Below are 17,335 nucleotides of genomic sequence, written 5' to 3'. Positions count from 1 at the left end.
GTGACGTGCCTACTTGGATGCGGTCACTCATATAATCCTCCACCATTCTATCAATGTTGAGAGAATCATATGCAGTGACAGTAGACGACATGTCCGTAATCGTTGTCAGGTCCTTCAGTCCGGACCAGATGTCAGCATCAGCAGTCGCTCCAGACTGCCCTGCATCACCGCCAGCGGGTGGGCTCGGAATTCTGAGCCTTTTCCTCGCACCCCCAGTTGCGGGAGAATGTGAAGGAGGAGATGTTGACAGGTCGCGTTCCGCTTGACTTGACAATTTTGTCACCAGCAGGTCTTTCAACCCCAGCAGACCTGTGTCTGCCGGAAAGAGAGATCCAAGGTAGGCTTTAAATCTAGGATCGAGCACGGTGGCCAAAATGTAGTGCTCTGATTTCAACAGATTGACCACCCGTGAATCCTTGTTAAGCGAATTAAGGGCTGCATCCACAAGTCCCACATGCCTAGCGGAATCGCTCCCTTTTAGCTCCTTCTTCAATGCCTCCAGCTTCTTCTGCAAAAGCCTGATGAGGGGAATGACCTGACTCAGGCTGGCAGTGTCTGAACTGACTTCACGTGTGGCAAGTTCAAAGGGCATCAGAACCTTGCACAACGTTGAAATCATTCTCCACTGCACTTGAGACAGGTGCATTCCATCTCCTATATCGTGCTCAATTGTATAGGCTTGAATGGCCTTTTGCTGCTCCTCCAACCTCTGAAGCATATAGAGGGTTGAATTCCACCTCGTTACCACTTGTGCTTCAGATGATGGCAGGGCAGGTTCAGTAGTTTTTGGTGGTGCTCCAGTCTTCTGTACGTGGTGCCTGTACGCCGAAAGTGTCCCGCAATTTTTCTGGCCACCGACAGCATCTCTTGCACGCCCCTGTCGTTTTTTAAAAAATTCTGCACCACCAAATTCGGGTGGTCTTCTGTTTGCCGGCGGTCGGGCTCCCGGCGCTCAGTATACCGGCGCCGGGAGCCCGACAGCCGGCATACCGACAATTATTTTCCCTCGTGGGGGTCCACGACCCCCATAGAGGGAGAATAAAATAGTGTGGCGCGCGTAGCGCGCCACCGTGCCCGTAGCGTGGCGAGCGCAGCGAGCCCGCAAGGGGCTCATTTGCGCTCGCCAAGCTGTCGGTAAGCCGGCGGTCGGGCTCCCGGCGCCGGGATGCTGGTCGCCGGGAGCCCGACCGCCGGCCACCCGTAGTGAACCCCCAAATTCAAGGTATGTGCAAAACATGGGACGTGCTGGAATTTGCCCATATTTAATGCACACACAATATTGCTGGCGTTGTCCGATGCCACAAATCCACAGGAGAGTCCAATTGGGGTAAGCCATTCCGCGATGATCTTCCTCAGTTGCCGTAAGAGGTTTTCAGCTGTGTGCGTATTCTGGAAAGCGGTGATACAAAGCGTAGCCTGCCTAGGAAAGAGTTGGCGTTTGCGAGATGCTGCTACTGGTGCCGCCGCTGCTGTTCTTGCGGCGGGAGTCCATACATCTACCCAGTGGGCTGTCACAGTCATATAGTCCTGACCCTGCCCTGCTCCACTTGTCCACATGTCCGTGGTTAAGTGGACATTGGGTACAACTGCATTTTTTAGGACACTGGTGAGTCTTTTTCTGACGTCCGTGTACATTCTCGGTATCGCCTGCCTAGAGAAGTGGAACCTAGATGGTATTTGGTAACGGGGGCACACTGCCTCAATAAATTGTCTAGTTCCCTGTGAACTAACGGCGGATACCGGACGCACGTCTAACACCAACATAGTTGTCAAGGACTCAGTTATCCGCTTTGCAGTAGGATGACTGCTGTGATATTTCATCTTCCTCGCAAAGGACTGTTGAACAGTCAATTGCTTACTGGAAGTAGTACAAGTGGGCTTACGACTTCCCCTCTGGGATGACCATCGACTCCCAGCGGCAACAACAGCAGCGCCAGCAGCAGTAGGCGTTACACGCAAGGATGCATCGGAGGAATCCCAGGCAGGAGAGGACTCGTCAGAATTGCCAGTGACATGGCCTGCAGGACTATTGGCATTCCTGGGGAAGGAGGAAATTGACACTGAGGGAGTTGGTGGGGTGGTTTGCGTGAGCTTGGTTACAAGAGGAAGGGATTTACTGGTCAGTGGACTGCTTCCGCTGTCACCCAAAGTTTTTGAACTTGTCACTGACTTATTATGAATGCGCTGCAGGTGACGTATAAGGGAGGATGTTCCGAGGTGGTTAACGTCCTTACCCCTACTTATTACAGCTTGACAAAGGGAACACACGGCTTGACACCTGTTGTCCGCATTTCTGGTGAAATACCTCCACACCGAAGAGCTGATTTTTTTGGTATTTTCACCTGGCATGTCAACGGCCATATTCCTCCCACGGACAACAGGTGTCTCCCCGGGTGCCTGACTTAAACAAACCACCTCACCATCAGAATCCTCCTGGTCAATTTCCTCCCCAGCGCCAGCAACACCCATATCCTCCTCATCCTGGTGTACTTCAACACTGACATCTTCAATCTGACTATCAGGAACTGGACTGCGGGTGCTCCTTCCAGCACTTGCAGGGGGCGTGCAAATGGTGGAAGGCGCATGCTCTTCACGTCCAGTGTTGGGAAGGTCAGGCATCGCAACCGACACAATTGGACTCTCCTTGTGGATTTGGGATTTCAAAGAACGCACAGTTCTTTGCGGTGCTTTTGCCAGCTTGAGTCTTTTCAGTTTTCTAGCGAGAGGCTGAGTGCTTCCATCCTCATGTGAAGCTGAACCACTAGCCATGAACATAGGCCAGGGCCTCAGCCGTTCCTTGCCACTCCGTGTGGTAAATGGCATATTGGCAAGTTTACGCTTCTCCTCCGACAATTTTATTTTAGGTTTTGGAGTCCTTTTTTTACTGATATTTGGTGTTTTGGTTTTGACATGCTCTGTACTATGCCATTGGGCATCGGCCTTGGCAGACGACGTTGCTGGCATTTCATCGTCTCGGCCATGACTAGTGGCAGCAGCTTCAGCACGAGGTGGAAGTGGATCTTGATCTTTCCCTAATTTTGGAACCTCAACATTTTTGTTCTCCATATTTTAATAGGCACAACTAAAAGGCACCTCAGGTAAACAATGGAGATGGATGGATTGGATACTAGTATACAATTATGGACGGGCTGCCGAGTGCCGACACAGAGGTAGCCACAGCCGTGAACTACCGCACTGTACTGTGTCTGCTGCTAATATATAGACTGGTTGATAAAGAGATAGTATACTCGTAACTAGTATGTATGTATAAAGAAAGAAAAAAAAACCACGGTTAGGTGGTATATACAATTATGGACGGGCTGCCGAGTGCCGACACAGAGGTAGCCACAGCCGTGAACTACCGCACTGTACTGTGTCTGCTGCTAATATATAGACTGGTTGATAAAGAGATAGTATACTCGTAACTAGTATGTATGTATAAAGAAAGGAAAAAAAAACCACGGTTAGGTGGTATATACAATTATGGACGGGCTGCCGAGTGCCGACACAGAGGTAGCCACAGCCGTGAACTACCGCACTGTACTGTGTCTGCTGCTAATATATAGACTGGTTGATAAAGAGATAGTATACTCGTAACTAGTATGTATGTATAAAGAAAGAAAAAAAAACCACGGTTAGGTGGTATATACAATTATGGACGGGCTGCCGAGTGCCGACACAGAGGTAGCCACAGCCGTGAACTACCGCACTGTACTGTGTCTGCTGCTAATATATAGACTGGTTGATAAAGAGATAGTATACTCGTAACTAGTATGTATGTATAAAGAAAGAAAAAAAAACCACGGTTAGGTGGTATATACAATTATGGACGGGCTGCCGAGTGCCGACACAGAGGTAGCCACAGCCGTGAACTACCGCACTGTACTGTGTCTGCTGCTAATATATAGACTGGTTGATAAAGAGATAGTATACTCGTAACTAGTATGTATGTATAAAGAAAGAAAAAAAAAACACGGTTAGGTGGTATATACAATTATGGACGGGCTGCCGAGTGCCGACACAGAGGTAGCCACAGCCGTGAACTACCGCACTGTACTGTGTCTGCTGCTAATATAGACTGGTTGATAAAGAGATAGTATACTACTAATATTATATACTGGTGGTCAGGTCACTGGTCACTAGTCACACTGGCAGTGGCACTCCTGCAGCAAAAGTGTGCACTGTTTAATTTTAATATAATATTATGTACTCCTGGCTCCTGCTATAACCTATAACTGGCACTGCAGTAGTGCTCCCCAGTCTCCCCCACAATTATAAGCTGTGTGAGCTGAGCAGTCAGACAGATATATAATATATATATAGATGATGCAGCACACTGGCCTGAGCCTGAGCAGTGCACACAGATATGGTATGTGACTGACTGAGTCACTGTGTGTATCGCTTTTTTCAGGCAGAGAACGGATATATTAAATAAACTGCACTGTGTGTCTGGTGGTCACTCACTATATAATATATTATGTACTCCTGGCTCCTGCTATAACCTATAACTGGCACTGCAGTAGTGCTCCCCAGTCTCCCCCACAATTATAAGCTGTGTGAGCTGAGCAGTCAGACAGATATATATAATATTATATATAGATAATAGATGATGCAGCACACTGGCCTGAGCCTGAGCAGTGCACACAGATATGGTATGTGACTGAGTCACTGTGTGCTGTGTATCGCTTTTTTCAGGCAGAGAACGGATTATAAATAAAAGTGGTGGTCACTGGTCACTATCAGCAAAACTCTGCACTGTACACTACTGAGTACTCCTAATGCTCCCCAAAATTAGTAAATCAAGTGTCTCTCTAATCTATTCTAATTCTAAACGGAGAGGACGCCAGCCACGTCCTCTCCCTATCAATCTCAATGCACGTGTGAAAATGGCGGCGACGCGCGGCTCCTTATATAGAATCCGAGTCTCGCGATAGAATCCGAGCCTCGCGAGAATCCGACAGCGTCATGATGACGTTCGGGCGCGCTCGGGTTAACCGAGCAAGGCGGGAAGATCCGAGTCGCTCGGACCCGTGAAAAAAAACATGAAGTTCTGGCGGGTTCGGATTCAGAGAAACCGAACCCGCTCATCTCTACCCGAAACCGGACGGTTCGGTCAGACCCATATTGAATTTAAAATCCCTGAACATGTACCTGAAAAGGTTCCGGTTCAAGATGTAATCGCTGAGAGCGGTTATCGCAAGCCTGGAGGGGGGGGATTTTATGGTGTCTCTGGACATAAAGGATGCATACCTTCATGTCCCCATTTATCCGCCTCATCAGGCGTACCTCAGATTTGTGGTACAGGATTGTCATTACCAATTTCAGACATTGCCGTTTGGTCTCTCCACGGCACCGAGAATATTTACCAAGGTAATGGTGGAAATAATGGTACTCCTGTGAAAGCAAGGGGTCACAATTATCCCATACTTGGACGATCTCCTCATAAAAGCGAGATCAAGAGAGCAGTTGCTGATCAGCGTAGCACTTTCTCTGGAAGTGTAACGGAAACACGGCTGGATCCTAAATATTCCAAAGTCGCAGTTGGTCCCTATGACTCGTCTGCCTTTCCTGGGCATGATCCTAGACACAGACCAGAAAAGGGTTTATCTCCCGATAGAGAAAGCTCAGGAACTCATGACACTGGTCAGGAACCTATTAAAACCAAAACAGGTGTCTGTGCATCACTGCACTCGAGTCCTGGGAAAGATGGTGGCATCATACGAGGCCATTCCCTTCCATGCGAAGACCTTTCAATGGGACTAACTGAACAAGTGGTCCGGATCACATCTTCAGATGCATCGGTTAATCACCCTATCCCCCAGGGCCAGGGTGTCGCTCCTGTGGTGGCTGCAGAGTGCTCACCTTCTCGAGGGCCGCAGATTCGGCATTCAGGACTGGGTCCTGGTGACCACGGATGCAAGCCTCCGAGGGTGGGGAGCAGTCACACAGGGAAGAAATTTCCAAGGTCTGTGGTCAAATCAGGAGACTTGCCTTCACATCAACGTCCTGGAACTAAGGGCCATATACAACGCCCTACGTCAAGCGGAGACCCTGCTTCGAGACCAACCGGTTCTGATTCAGTCAGACAACATCACTGCAGTGGCTCATGTAAACCGACAAGGCGGCACAAGGAGCAGGGTGGCGATGGCGGAAGCCACCAGAATTCTTCGCTGGGCGGAAAATCACGTAAGCGCACTGTCAGCAGTGTTCATCCCGGGAGTGGACAACTGGGAAGCAGACTTCCTCAGCAGACACGACCTCCACCCGGGAGAGTGGGGACTACATCAGGAAGTCTTCGCACAGATTGCAAGTCGGTGGGAACTGCCACAGGTGGACATGATGGCATCCCGCCTCAACAAAAACTACAGAGGTATTGCGCCAGGTCAAGAGACCCTCAGGCGATAGCTGTAGACGCCCTGGTGACACTGTGGTGTTCCAGTCAGTCTATGTATTTCCTCCTCTTCCTCTCATACCCAAGGTGCTGAGAATAATAAGAAAAAGAGGAGTGAGAACGATACTCATTGTTCCAGATTGGCCACGAAGGACTTGGTATCCAGATCTGCAAGAAATGCTCACAGAGGACCCGTGGCCTCTACCTCTAAGACAGGACTTATTGCAACAGGGGCCCTGTCTGTTCCAAGACTTACCGCGGCTGCGTTTGACGGCATGGCGGTTGAACGCCGGATCCTAGCGGAGAAAGGCATTCCGGATGAGGTCATTCCTACGCTGATAAAGACTAGGAAGGACGTGACAGCTCAACATTATCACCGTATATGGCGAAAATATGTTGCTTGGTGTGAGGCCAGGAATGCCCCTACGGAGGAATTCCAGCTGGGCCGTTTCCTTCACTTCCTACAGTCAGGAGTGAATTTGGGCCTAAAATTGGGTTCCATTAAGGTCCAGATTTCGGCCCTATCCATTTTCTTTCAAAAGGAGTTGACTTCTCTACCTGAAGTTCAGACGTTTGTAAAGGGAGTGCTGCATATTCAGCCCCCTTTTGTGCCTCCAGTGGCACCTTGGGATCTTTACGTGGTGTTGAGTTTCCTGAAATCCCACTGGTTTGAACTACTCAAAACGGTGGAGTTGAAATATCTCACGTGGAAGGTGGTCATGCTATTAGCCTTGGCTTCGGCTAGGCGTGTGTCAGAGTTGGCGGCTTTGTCACATAAAAGCCCCTATCTGGTTTTCCATGCGGATAGAGCAGAATTGCGGACCTGTCCACAATTTCTGCCGAAAGTGGTTTCATCCTTTCATATAAACCAACCTATTGTGGTGCCTGTGGCTACTACTGACTTGGAGGATTCCGAGTTGCTTGATGTAGTCAGGGCTTTGAAGGTTTATGTAACCAGTACGGCTAGGGTCAGGAAAACAGAGTCTTTGTTTATCCTGTATGCTTCCAACAAGCTTGGTGCTCCTGCTTCAAAGCAGACTATTGCTCGCTGGATCTGTAACACGATTCAGCAGGCTCATTCTGCGGCTGGATTGCCGCTGCCAAAATCAGTAATGGCCCATTCCACTAGGAAGGTGGGCTCTTCTTGGGCGGCTGCCCGAGGGGTCTCGGCATTACAGCTGTGCCGAGCGGCTACTTGGCCAGATTCAAACACTTTTGCAAAGTTCTACAAGTTTGATACCCTGGCCGAGGAGGACCTTGTGTTTGCTCAATCGGTGCTGCAGAGTCATCCGCACTCTCCCGCCCGTTTAGGAGCTTTGGTATAATCCCCATGGTCCTTACGGAGTCCCCAGCATCCACTAGGACTTTAGAAAAAATAAGATTTTACTTACCGGTAAATCTATTTCTCGTAGTTCGTAGTGGATGCTGGGCGCCCGTCCCAAGTGCGGACTTCTTCTGCAATGCTTGTATATAGTTATTGCTTAAATAAGGGTTATGTTATGGTTGCATCGGGGTTGACCTGTTGCTCTGTTATTGTTCATACTGTTGACTGGGTATGTTTATCTCAAGTTATACGGTGTGATTGGTGTGGCTGGTATGAGTCTTGCCCTGGATTGCCAAAATCCTTTCCTTGTACTGTCAGCTCTTCCGGGCACAGTTTCTCTAACTGAGGTCTGGAGGAGGGACATAGAGGGAGGAGCCAGAGCACACCAGAATCTAAATTCTTTCTTAAAGTGCCCATGTCTCCTGTGGAGCCCGTCTATTCCCCATGGTCCTTATGGAGTCCCCAGCATCCACTACGGACTACGAGAAATAGATTTACCTGTAAGTAAAATCTTATTTTCTTACACATCCCTGAATGTTTTTACACTTGCAATGAGGAAAACCGTTACTGCATCTGCGTCGTGTCCAAGTGCTGATAGAAATAAAATGTTAATTGCAAGTTTCAGAATTTTGCTGCTGCTAAATCCTATATTTTTAACTTTTGGCAATTCTCCCGCGTGGCTTTCACCTTGAAGATACGTCAACAAGGCGGACAGACTGTAATAAGCAATGCAGCTGTCCAACAGATGGCAAATCAGCGGCTTATTACGTTATGTTTAACCGGTCTCCAAATGGAATCACTTAATTGCTGTCAAGAAACCCGGGAGGTTTTTCTTCATTTGCAATGGCAGATTTCTGCAGACACGTGTGTAATTGTTAAATACATTTATTACTGGAGTAGCTCAATAATGGAATGTAGAAGTGCTGCCACCTAGTGACACTTTGCTGGGAATTAATTTCACTGTAAAAAAAAAAACAACCCCTAAATTTTAGCTAATTTGGTTGCAAACAAAAATAAACCTGTGTGTTTCCACCTTTAGAGGTTTTTAATTTAGTGGTTTATAAATTCCTCCTGCGGCATTTATAAAATGCAGCGTATTTTCTTTATGACCTCATTCTGTGCTTCCCAGCATTGTCTGTCTATCATCCAGACAGAATAGGTTGTTTGCACTCTGTTTTCTCCTTTTTGGGGACGTGGTAAAACTGGTGGGAGGCAGGTTCAATGGAAATTTGAGGAAAAATTACAGAAAGAGTAGTGGATAAGTGGAATAGCCAACCATCAGGGGTGGTAGAGGCTTAGGGGGACATGTACTAAGCAGTGATAAAAGTGGAGAAGTTGCCCATAGTATGCAAATTATAAATGTTATGTCAATGCTGATTGGTTGCCATGGGCAACTTCTCCACTGGTTCACTTCTCCACTTTTATCACTGCTTAGTACATTTCCCCCTTAGACAGTGAAGCAAAGTAAACATGCTTGGACTAGACATACTATCCTTACAAAGACCTAAGGATCAAATAGGGTTGAGGTTAACAAAAGATTAAAAAAGGGTCCGACTAGATGGGCCACGTGGTTCTTATCTGCCGTTAAAATCTTTGTTTCTGTGTAAAATTTACAAAAATTATTTCAGTCACAGTAAAAACATTTCATGTATACTTTCACCTTGAGCCTCTGACCCGGGATATTGAGCTGTATGACCTGGGGTACGTTTATAAGCTGCTGATTGGCTGTGTTTGTAGAGGCCCGCCTCAGGTAGAGACATGCAGGCCAGACATAGGTGCAATGTGAAGGCAACGAGCGGGGAATAACCCAGGTCTGACATGTTGTGAGAGAGGGGTTTCAGCAGCTGTGATACCGATTGAAACCGTGTTCACTTTTCCAGGATCAGACGTGGGATTTAGGTGTTAAAGGGGTATAAGTAAAAGTTGCAGGAGGGCACTTCATGAAAGTTATCTGAAGGTTGAAACCATCATAGCTAGTCTCCAGCTATGGTGGAACTACAACTGCCAGCATGCTTCACAAACCAGAGGTACAGCTAGACTAACTGCAGGTCTGCTTTGGAAAGCCTATGCAGCATGGTATCCTGGGATTTGTATGTGAAGACTCTCAGATGGCCTGCCTCTAGTTTATGCAGAGTCTCGGGTACCATTTAATAAATGTCTTTTTGGGGGGGATTGTCCTGCACTATCTTTTATTACATTAACTAGTTCATCCCACTAAAAAGGAGATTGTATCAGTCTGTCAGTAAGTATGTCATAATGTCAGCGGCGGCGGCTGTGTGCGCTGAAACAGAGCAACACTTGAATAGTTCCATCGGGCGCCATCTAGTGAAACGATTGAATTCCCCCCATAGAGGTGAGGAGCAGCTTTAGTCTTTTATTATATAGGATGACCCTCCAGGGTCTCTCACCCCAATCTGCTGTTATTGCCCTTCGTGTCCACCCAACTACCACAGAACGCCGTATTAAATGTAGATAGAATGGTTTCTCTTTGTTTCCCACCATTACATTCTGTTTGTATTAGTAAAAGCACAAAGCATCACAGATGCATGGAAAATGCGCTAAAGTGCATCTAAACGTGGTCGTTATCATGTGTTTTACTCAATTTACCAGGGTGTAAGTGTGATCAGCCCCTAAGTATGAGCGTCCCACTCCCATGTCCCAATACAATAAAAGATCCGCGCAGGTGGGGTGTGGTTTAGTTCTCAGAGGCCCAGCTCGCATGTTCCCCCAGCCCTAGCTTTGCAGCATCCAATCCTACTATTTCCAAATAGCCGATGCAGAGAGGAAGATCTAGATTTCTATAGAGCTCAAATCTAGACTGTTCCGTACAAAATATGTGAGCATGTATGTGTGAGTAAGTGTGTGTGTGTGTGTGTGTGTGTGTGTGTGTGGATAGTGTGTGCTTGTGAGCAGGACCCTCTTACCTCTCTCTCTCTAAGGGCCCTACACACTGGGCGACATTGTAGAAAGATATGAAAGATATCGTTCAAAAAGAAACAATATATCGTTTAGTGTGGAGTCACCGACGATGAACGATGCGCGTCTGTGCAGTCGGTCATCGTTGGTCTATCATCGTTTATCATTGCAAGCCAATTTGGACGATATTGATGTCTGCAATGTCAAATTATTCAAATCGTTCATACAAATCGTTCAGTGTGTATGCAAAAAATCGTTACTGAAAAATTGTTCATTGTTCATAACGTTCAAATCGCACAGTGTGTAGGGCCCTTTACTGTTTTGTTCCCAATAGCTGGGAAACAATATGCTGGCGCTATACAAGTGTGTATGTATGTGTATGTGTGTGTGTGTGTGTGTGTGTGTGTGTGTGTGTATGTATGTATGTATGTATGTATGTATATATATATAATATGTGCACACCTTCAGGCCCATGTAGATGGCGTTAGAGGCTGCGACAGGTAACTATACTCGAGAAGCCCTTGGCAGAGACTACATCTGGGAGGGCCGCTGCCCACTTGATATAATCCGAGGGACCCTGAAGTGTAACCAAATCCGATTGCTCAGAGCACACGGCTAAAATTACCCCCGGCAGCCTGAGTCACTGGGACATATTAGTGTGCGGGGCCTGGGAGAGGCGAGCTGCACTCTCCCCGCACTGCCGCCTGCTCACCAGTAATGCCGGCCAGCCTGAGATTCTGGGTCCCTGAGCGCAATGGGAGTAAAATTTCCTTCAACCATTACAAGAGAGTAAGATTTGTGTGTGTGATGTGTGTGATGTGTGGTGCTATATATACTTCATGCTGAGCCTTTAATAAATCACATTTATTGTGCTGTAATCTACTAAAGAGAGGGAGAACTGTTTTGTTTTTTGCTTTTTCAACTGCGTTGGAATATAAAGTGATTTCTTTGTGTTGTCTCAGCTATTGGCGTTCTTGGGCAGTTGTTGAACTACAAGACCCAGCAAGCCTGCTGCTGGCTGGACATGCTGGGACCTGCAGTTCCACAACAGCCAGAGAGCTGTAGGCTAGCAGAGTTTGTGTAACAGTGATGTCACGTGGGGGGGGGGGGGGGGGTCTGTTCAGTGAGGACTCACCGACCAGGAGATGTGTTGTAGCTTTGGGCACAATTCACCTATAACCAACTAAAATACTAGATAGCTGTTTCGCTGGACTGTCCCTGGCCTGGGGGGCAATGACGCGTAGAGGTAATACAGGACCGCGCAGCCTTGTGATCTGTTGGTAGTATATAGAGATCACACAACGAGTGTGCGCCCAGGAGATAGATAGTGAATCCAAAGTGTTTCTTGTGATCACCCCGAGGCTCAGTAGTATATAGCCTGTTACTATGTACTTATCACCCTGTATACTGCGTCAGCGTGACTTTCCTCGTGCTAGCAGTTATATAACCACAGATAAGTGGCACAGCCTGTAACATGGCAGCTAGGAGCCGATTGGCTGCTACTTTATCTCTCCAGACTTTTAGGAAACCCCCCCCCCCCCCCTTCCCATCATTTACAGCGATGGTTTGCAATGAGAGAAATATTGCAGGGTCTGACAGGCCGTGTATCAGAACCATATATGTAACCGGTACCTCACTGGAGGTGTAGAAGAACGTGTAGGAAGGAATATGTGTGTGTATCCTCTGTGTGGGTGTGTATATACACCTTTATGTGTTTATTCCCTATGTATATGCGTGTTTTCCTGTATCCCTCTATGTATGTGTCTTAATATCCACCTTTCTGTGTTTATATCCGTGTGTGTGTGTGTATCCCGTGTGTGTGTGCATCCACCTTTGTATTTGTATCTCCTGTGTGTATTTCCCCCCTATGTATGTGTGTATTCACCTTTCTGTGTTTATCCCCCACGTATGTGTGTGTTTGTGCGTATCCCCATGTGTATGTATGTGAGTATCCACTTTGTTTGTGTGTATATCCCTATGTATGTGTGTTTGTGTATCCCTCTATGCGTGTGTGTGTGTATCACCTATGAATGTGTATATCCCCCTATGTGTGTGTGTATATCCCATGTGTGTGTGTGTGTGTGTGTGTGTGTGTGTGTAGCCCCTATGAATGTGTATATCCCCCTATGTGTGTGTGTGTGAATATCCCCCTTTGCGGACCCTGCACTCCTCTCTCTCTCACACGCTGTGGCCATAGTGCTGCTGCTGCTGGACATCATGTACTGTATATTGAGCAGCCGGCCGGTCACTGATGTGGGTTCTGGGCAGTGTGTGTATCCCCTGTGTATATGTGTGTGTATCCCCTGTGTATATGTGTGTGTATCCCCTGTGTATATGTGTGTGTATCCCCTGTGTGTGTGTGTGTGTGTGTGTGTGTGTATATCCCCTGTATGTATATGTGTGTGGATCCCCTGTGTGTGTGTGTGTGTGTGTGTGTGTGTGTGTATATCCCCTGTATGTATATGTGTGTGTATCCCTGTGTGTGTGTGTATATCCCCTGTATGTATATGTGTGTGGATCCCGGCGTGTGTGTGTGTGTGTGTATATCCCCTGTATGTATATGTGTGTGGATCCTCTGTCTGTGTGTGTGTGTGTGTGTGTGTGTGTGTGTGTGTGTGTGTGTATCCCCGTGTCACAATGCTGGACATCATGTACTGTATATTGAGCAGCCGGCCGTCACTGATGTGGGTTCTGGCAGTGTGTGTATCCCCTGTGTATATGTGTGTGTGTATCTGATGTGTGTTCTGGGCAGTGTGTGTATTCCCTGTGTATATGTGTGTGTGTGTATCTGATGTGTGTTCTGGGCAGTGTGTGTATCCCCTGTGTATATGTGTGTGGATCCCCTGTGTATATGTGTATGTGTGTGTGTGTGGATCCCCTGTGTATGTGTGTGTGTATTCCCTGTGTATATGTGTGTGTATCCCCTGTGTATATGTGTGTGTGTATCTGATGTGTGTTCTGGGCAGTGTGTGTATTCCCTGTGTATATGTGTGTGTGTATCTGATGTGTGTTCTGGGCAGTGTGTGTATCCCCTGTGTATATGTGTGTGGATCCCCTGTGTATATGTGTGTGTGTGTGTGTGTGTGTGGATCCCCTGTGTATGTGTGTGTGTATTCCCTGTGTATATGTGTGTGTATCCCCTGTGTATATGTGTGTGTGTATCTGATGTGTGTTCTGGGCAGTGTGTGTATTCCCTGTGTATATGTGTGTGTGTATCTGATGTGTGTTCTGGGCAGTGTGTGTATCCCCTGTGTATATGTGTGTGTGTATCTGATGTGGGTTCCGGGCAGTGACGCAGGCTCCGTGACCTTTCCATGTGTCAGGCTGGTCTATTGTTGTGACAGCCCCATCAGCTGACAGTACAGCAGCCCCCCCTCCCTGTACAGGACATAACACTGAGTCACAGTGGTCAGTAGTGATGAGTGTGGCCCCAGGGAATGTGGTTTCATGTTGTGCACAGAACAGACTGGACCCTGTTACAGTAACATGACACCTTGTAATGGGGGACCCGTCATTGTGCACTAACCCCGCTGAGTGTGGCTGGGACCCCTCTCCTCCGTCACTCCCAGCCCATGGGCACAACCACATAACATGACATCACACACCTGATAGCTACACATCACCCTGGGGAGTGAGGCAGCGCCTGATCACAGCACGCTGTCTAATCTGTCTCCTTCCTGCTGATCTTCCCCAGGTAACTGATCTGAATGGCTGCCTTCCTCCCGGCAGGTGTGGTGCTGGGGGGGGGGGGCTGCACGTACCTAGGCTGCGGTCCTTTCATCTTGCATTATAATGTCCTGGAGACTTTTATCTTCAGGGCCTGGTGTTGTCGTGATTCATGGTGGTTACGGCCTCACGGTCTGCCTTTCTTTCTGTGGTTTAGTCATCTTGTAACCGACGCCGTGTTTACTCACCGTCCTGTCGGCTGAAAGGGAATCTGCCCTGACCTGATGCTGAACACAAAGGCTGTGACGTATTCTGTGTCTTTATTCTTATTATTCACAGTTTATATAACGGCTGTATCCAGGGCAGCCACCAGGGGGGGGACTGTGGGGACTGGTGTCCCGGGCCCTTACAGAGAGGGGGGCCCACCCCTGGCTCCTACCCCCAATACTTGGAAAACTACACCAGGCTGTGATGTGTTCTGTGTCTTTATTCTTATTATTCGCAGTTTATATAACGGCTGTATGTTATGTGGCCCTAGCAGACGTCCGCAGGTATAGTCAGAGACGGGGGGCCCTAGGCAGTATACAGTAACAAAAGGGTGAGGGTAATCCTGGCACCTTAAAGCTTACTGGGCCATAGGCATGAGCCTAGGTGACTGATGGATGACCCAGCTGTACATGCAGCAATGGTGGCCCTATTCTTGCTATATAATTATACTATAAATAAATAATTTAATACATGAAAGTCTACGAAGGTTTTCCAGGAGGGTGGGGGTGGGGTGGAGGAGGGGGGAGGCCAGAGGCCAGGCTTCTGGTTCCCCTAAAGTGCGTTCTTGGCATCAATCAGAGCAGAGGGTAAAGAAGGGCCTAATCGCCCACAAAGATCTACATCTACATCACACGGAGCGATCTTGATGAAAATCTAAGCAATCTAGTCAGATTGGTTAGATTATCGCTCCGTGTGTACCCCCCTTAACACTGGATGTGGATTACCCCAGGGCGAAAAACGCAGCAATGCCTGTTCTGTTACCGCCATCGTGGGACGGCATTACCCAAAGGGAAGCACTGAAATAAATGATTGGTAGCATACACTGATTATTTCAGCGCATGTTCCTTTAAAATGAATAGGACTATTTGCCCTGGCCACAAATAATAAATATGGTAATTAAAGTGTAAAGTTATCCAAATTCAGGGTTATTCAGAATGCAGGTTTCAGCTCCGTGCAGGCTCCGGGCCCTGTATATGCGCGGTGAAGCTGAACAGGGGCCTACGGAGCAATCTGTCGCTCTTACACATGACTAGGTGCCTAATTCAGACCTCATCACAGCAGCAAATTTGTTAGCAAATGGGCAAAATCATGTGCCCTGCAGGTGGGGCAGATGTAACATGTGCAGAGAGAGTTAGATTTGGGTGGGTTGTTTTGTTTCTGTGCAGGGTAAATACTGGCTGCTTTATTTTTACACTGCAATTTAGATTTCAGTTTGAACACACCCCACCCAAATCTAACTCTCTCTGCACATGTTACATCTGCCCCACCTGCACTGCACATGGGGGGTAATTCCAAGTTGATCGCAGCAGGACATTTTTTAGCAGTTGGGCAAAACCATGTGCACTGCAGGGGGGGCAGATATAACATGTGCAGAAAGAGTTAGATTTGGGTGGGTTATTTTATTTCTGTGCAGGGTAAATACTGGCTGCTTTATTTTTACACTGCAAATTAGATTGCAGATTGAACACACCACACCCAAATCTAACTCTCTCTGCACATGTTACATCTGCCTTCCCTGCAGTGCACATGGTTTTGCCCAACTGCTAAAAAAAATCCTGCTGCGATCAACTTGGAATTACCCCCATGGTTTTGTCCATTTGCTAACAAATTTGCTGCTGTGATCAGGTCTGAATTAGGCCCAAGGTTCGGCACAGTCTAATAACATGTTCTGTTCCAGCATGTATATTCCTATGAACTCAGCGCCATCCGCAGGGAGGAGATTGCTGATATTTTATGTATAGCTTTTCAGCATTTTTATAAAGAGACCTCTTATTCCGATTCCAGTGCTATAAGTGTAATAATCTGCGTCCTAATGTATGTAGCCGGCTACTCTTCCTCTGAGGGGCTCCTGGGGTCTCTGCCCCATTTCTACAACTGTTATCAGGAACGTGGTGCACTAGGGTAAGCTCTGCAGCAGAGGTGTAGCAGCTGCAGCACGCTGTACAGTATGTACAGGCTGCAGAGCATTATACCTGTGTGTGTGTGTCCCGTGGGTGCGCTGTAGCCTGCGGTAGAGGGGCTGCAGATATAATGGGTGCAGTGTAATGGGCGCAGCGTGTGGCTTTACAGCAGAAGCCCATGTGGTGATTGGGGAGTTTGAAAACAAACACATTAGCCCATTGCTAAAGGAGGGAGCTGCTAATCTCCCCAGCAATTCAGTGAGAGCCGGGCTGCAAGCTAGTGCGGCCACTTCGGGCCGGGCTCCTCATTCACTGGGATTTCTTTAGCTCGTCCTAAGCTCTGATGTCGGGGAACTCTGCAAAAGAAAAGGATTTGGTACTGGAGTGAATGTAGATGTGTAACATGTGCTGAATGCTAATGTGCCGTACACTGTTCTCCTGCGCCGTGTCTGTTTCTTCTGCGCCCTGTCTCGGTAACAAGTAGGGAGGTCCTCTCGCATCCCACTTATACATCTCTCACTCCTTTTTCAGATCTACACAGACTGGGCCAACCACTACCTGGCCAAATCTGGCCACAAGCGTCTGATCAAGGACCTGCAACAAGATGTGACGGACGGGGTTCTCCTGGCGGACATCATCCAGGTTGTAGGTGAGTGACCTTTGCTCCCTGTTCCCCGTATGTCTGAGAACTTTGTAGCCCCCGTCTCAAAGTGGGAGAATTGGGAAATCATCAAAGGTACTTTAAGGCCAATTCAGGAACACTCTGGAGTCAGCTGTACGTTTGTCTTAATCCTCTGTCTCCGTCTTATTCAGTTTCAAGGATTTTCCGACTCTATACAGTGAAAAAAAGAGAAATTGCAGGTGCACACT

General features: G+C 47.7%; 1 protein-coding gene across 9 annotated transcripts in view; it reads left to right on the top strand.

Annotated features, from left to right (window-relative positions):
- NAV2 (neuron navigator 2) overlaps window positions 1–17,335 on the top strand; it is a 708,207-nt gene that overhangs the window by 460,213 nt on the left and 230,659 nt on the right. For 8 of the 9 annotated variants that reach the window (XM_063946386.1, XM_063946388.1, XM_063946385.1 and 5 more), the window contains one exon: window positions 16,997–17,114. In XM_063946386.1, the coding sequence (XP_063802456.1) occupies window positions 16,997–17,114 (118 nt within the window). Of the gene's footprint in view, window positions 1–11,259; window positions 11,421–16,996; window positions 17,115–17,335 lie in introns of those variants that run through there. The other variant, XM_063946387.1, reaches the window with a different exon arrangement.

This window comes from Pseudophryne corroboree, chromosome 11 (assembly GCF_028390025.1).
Source record: "Pseudophryne corroboree isolate aPseCor3 chromosome 11, aPseCor3.hap2, whole genome shotgun sequence".
NCBI lineage: Eukaryota > Metazoa > Chordata > Amphibia > Anura > Myobatrachidae > Pseudophryne > Pseudophryne corroboree.
Note: the sequence above shows the minus strand (reverse complement) of the source record. Positions and strands in the feature narration are given on the sequence as shown.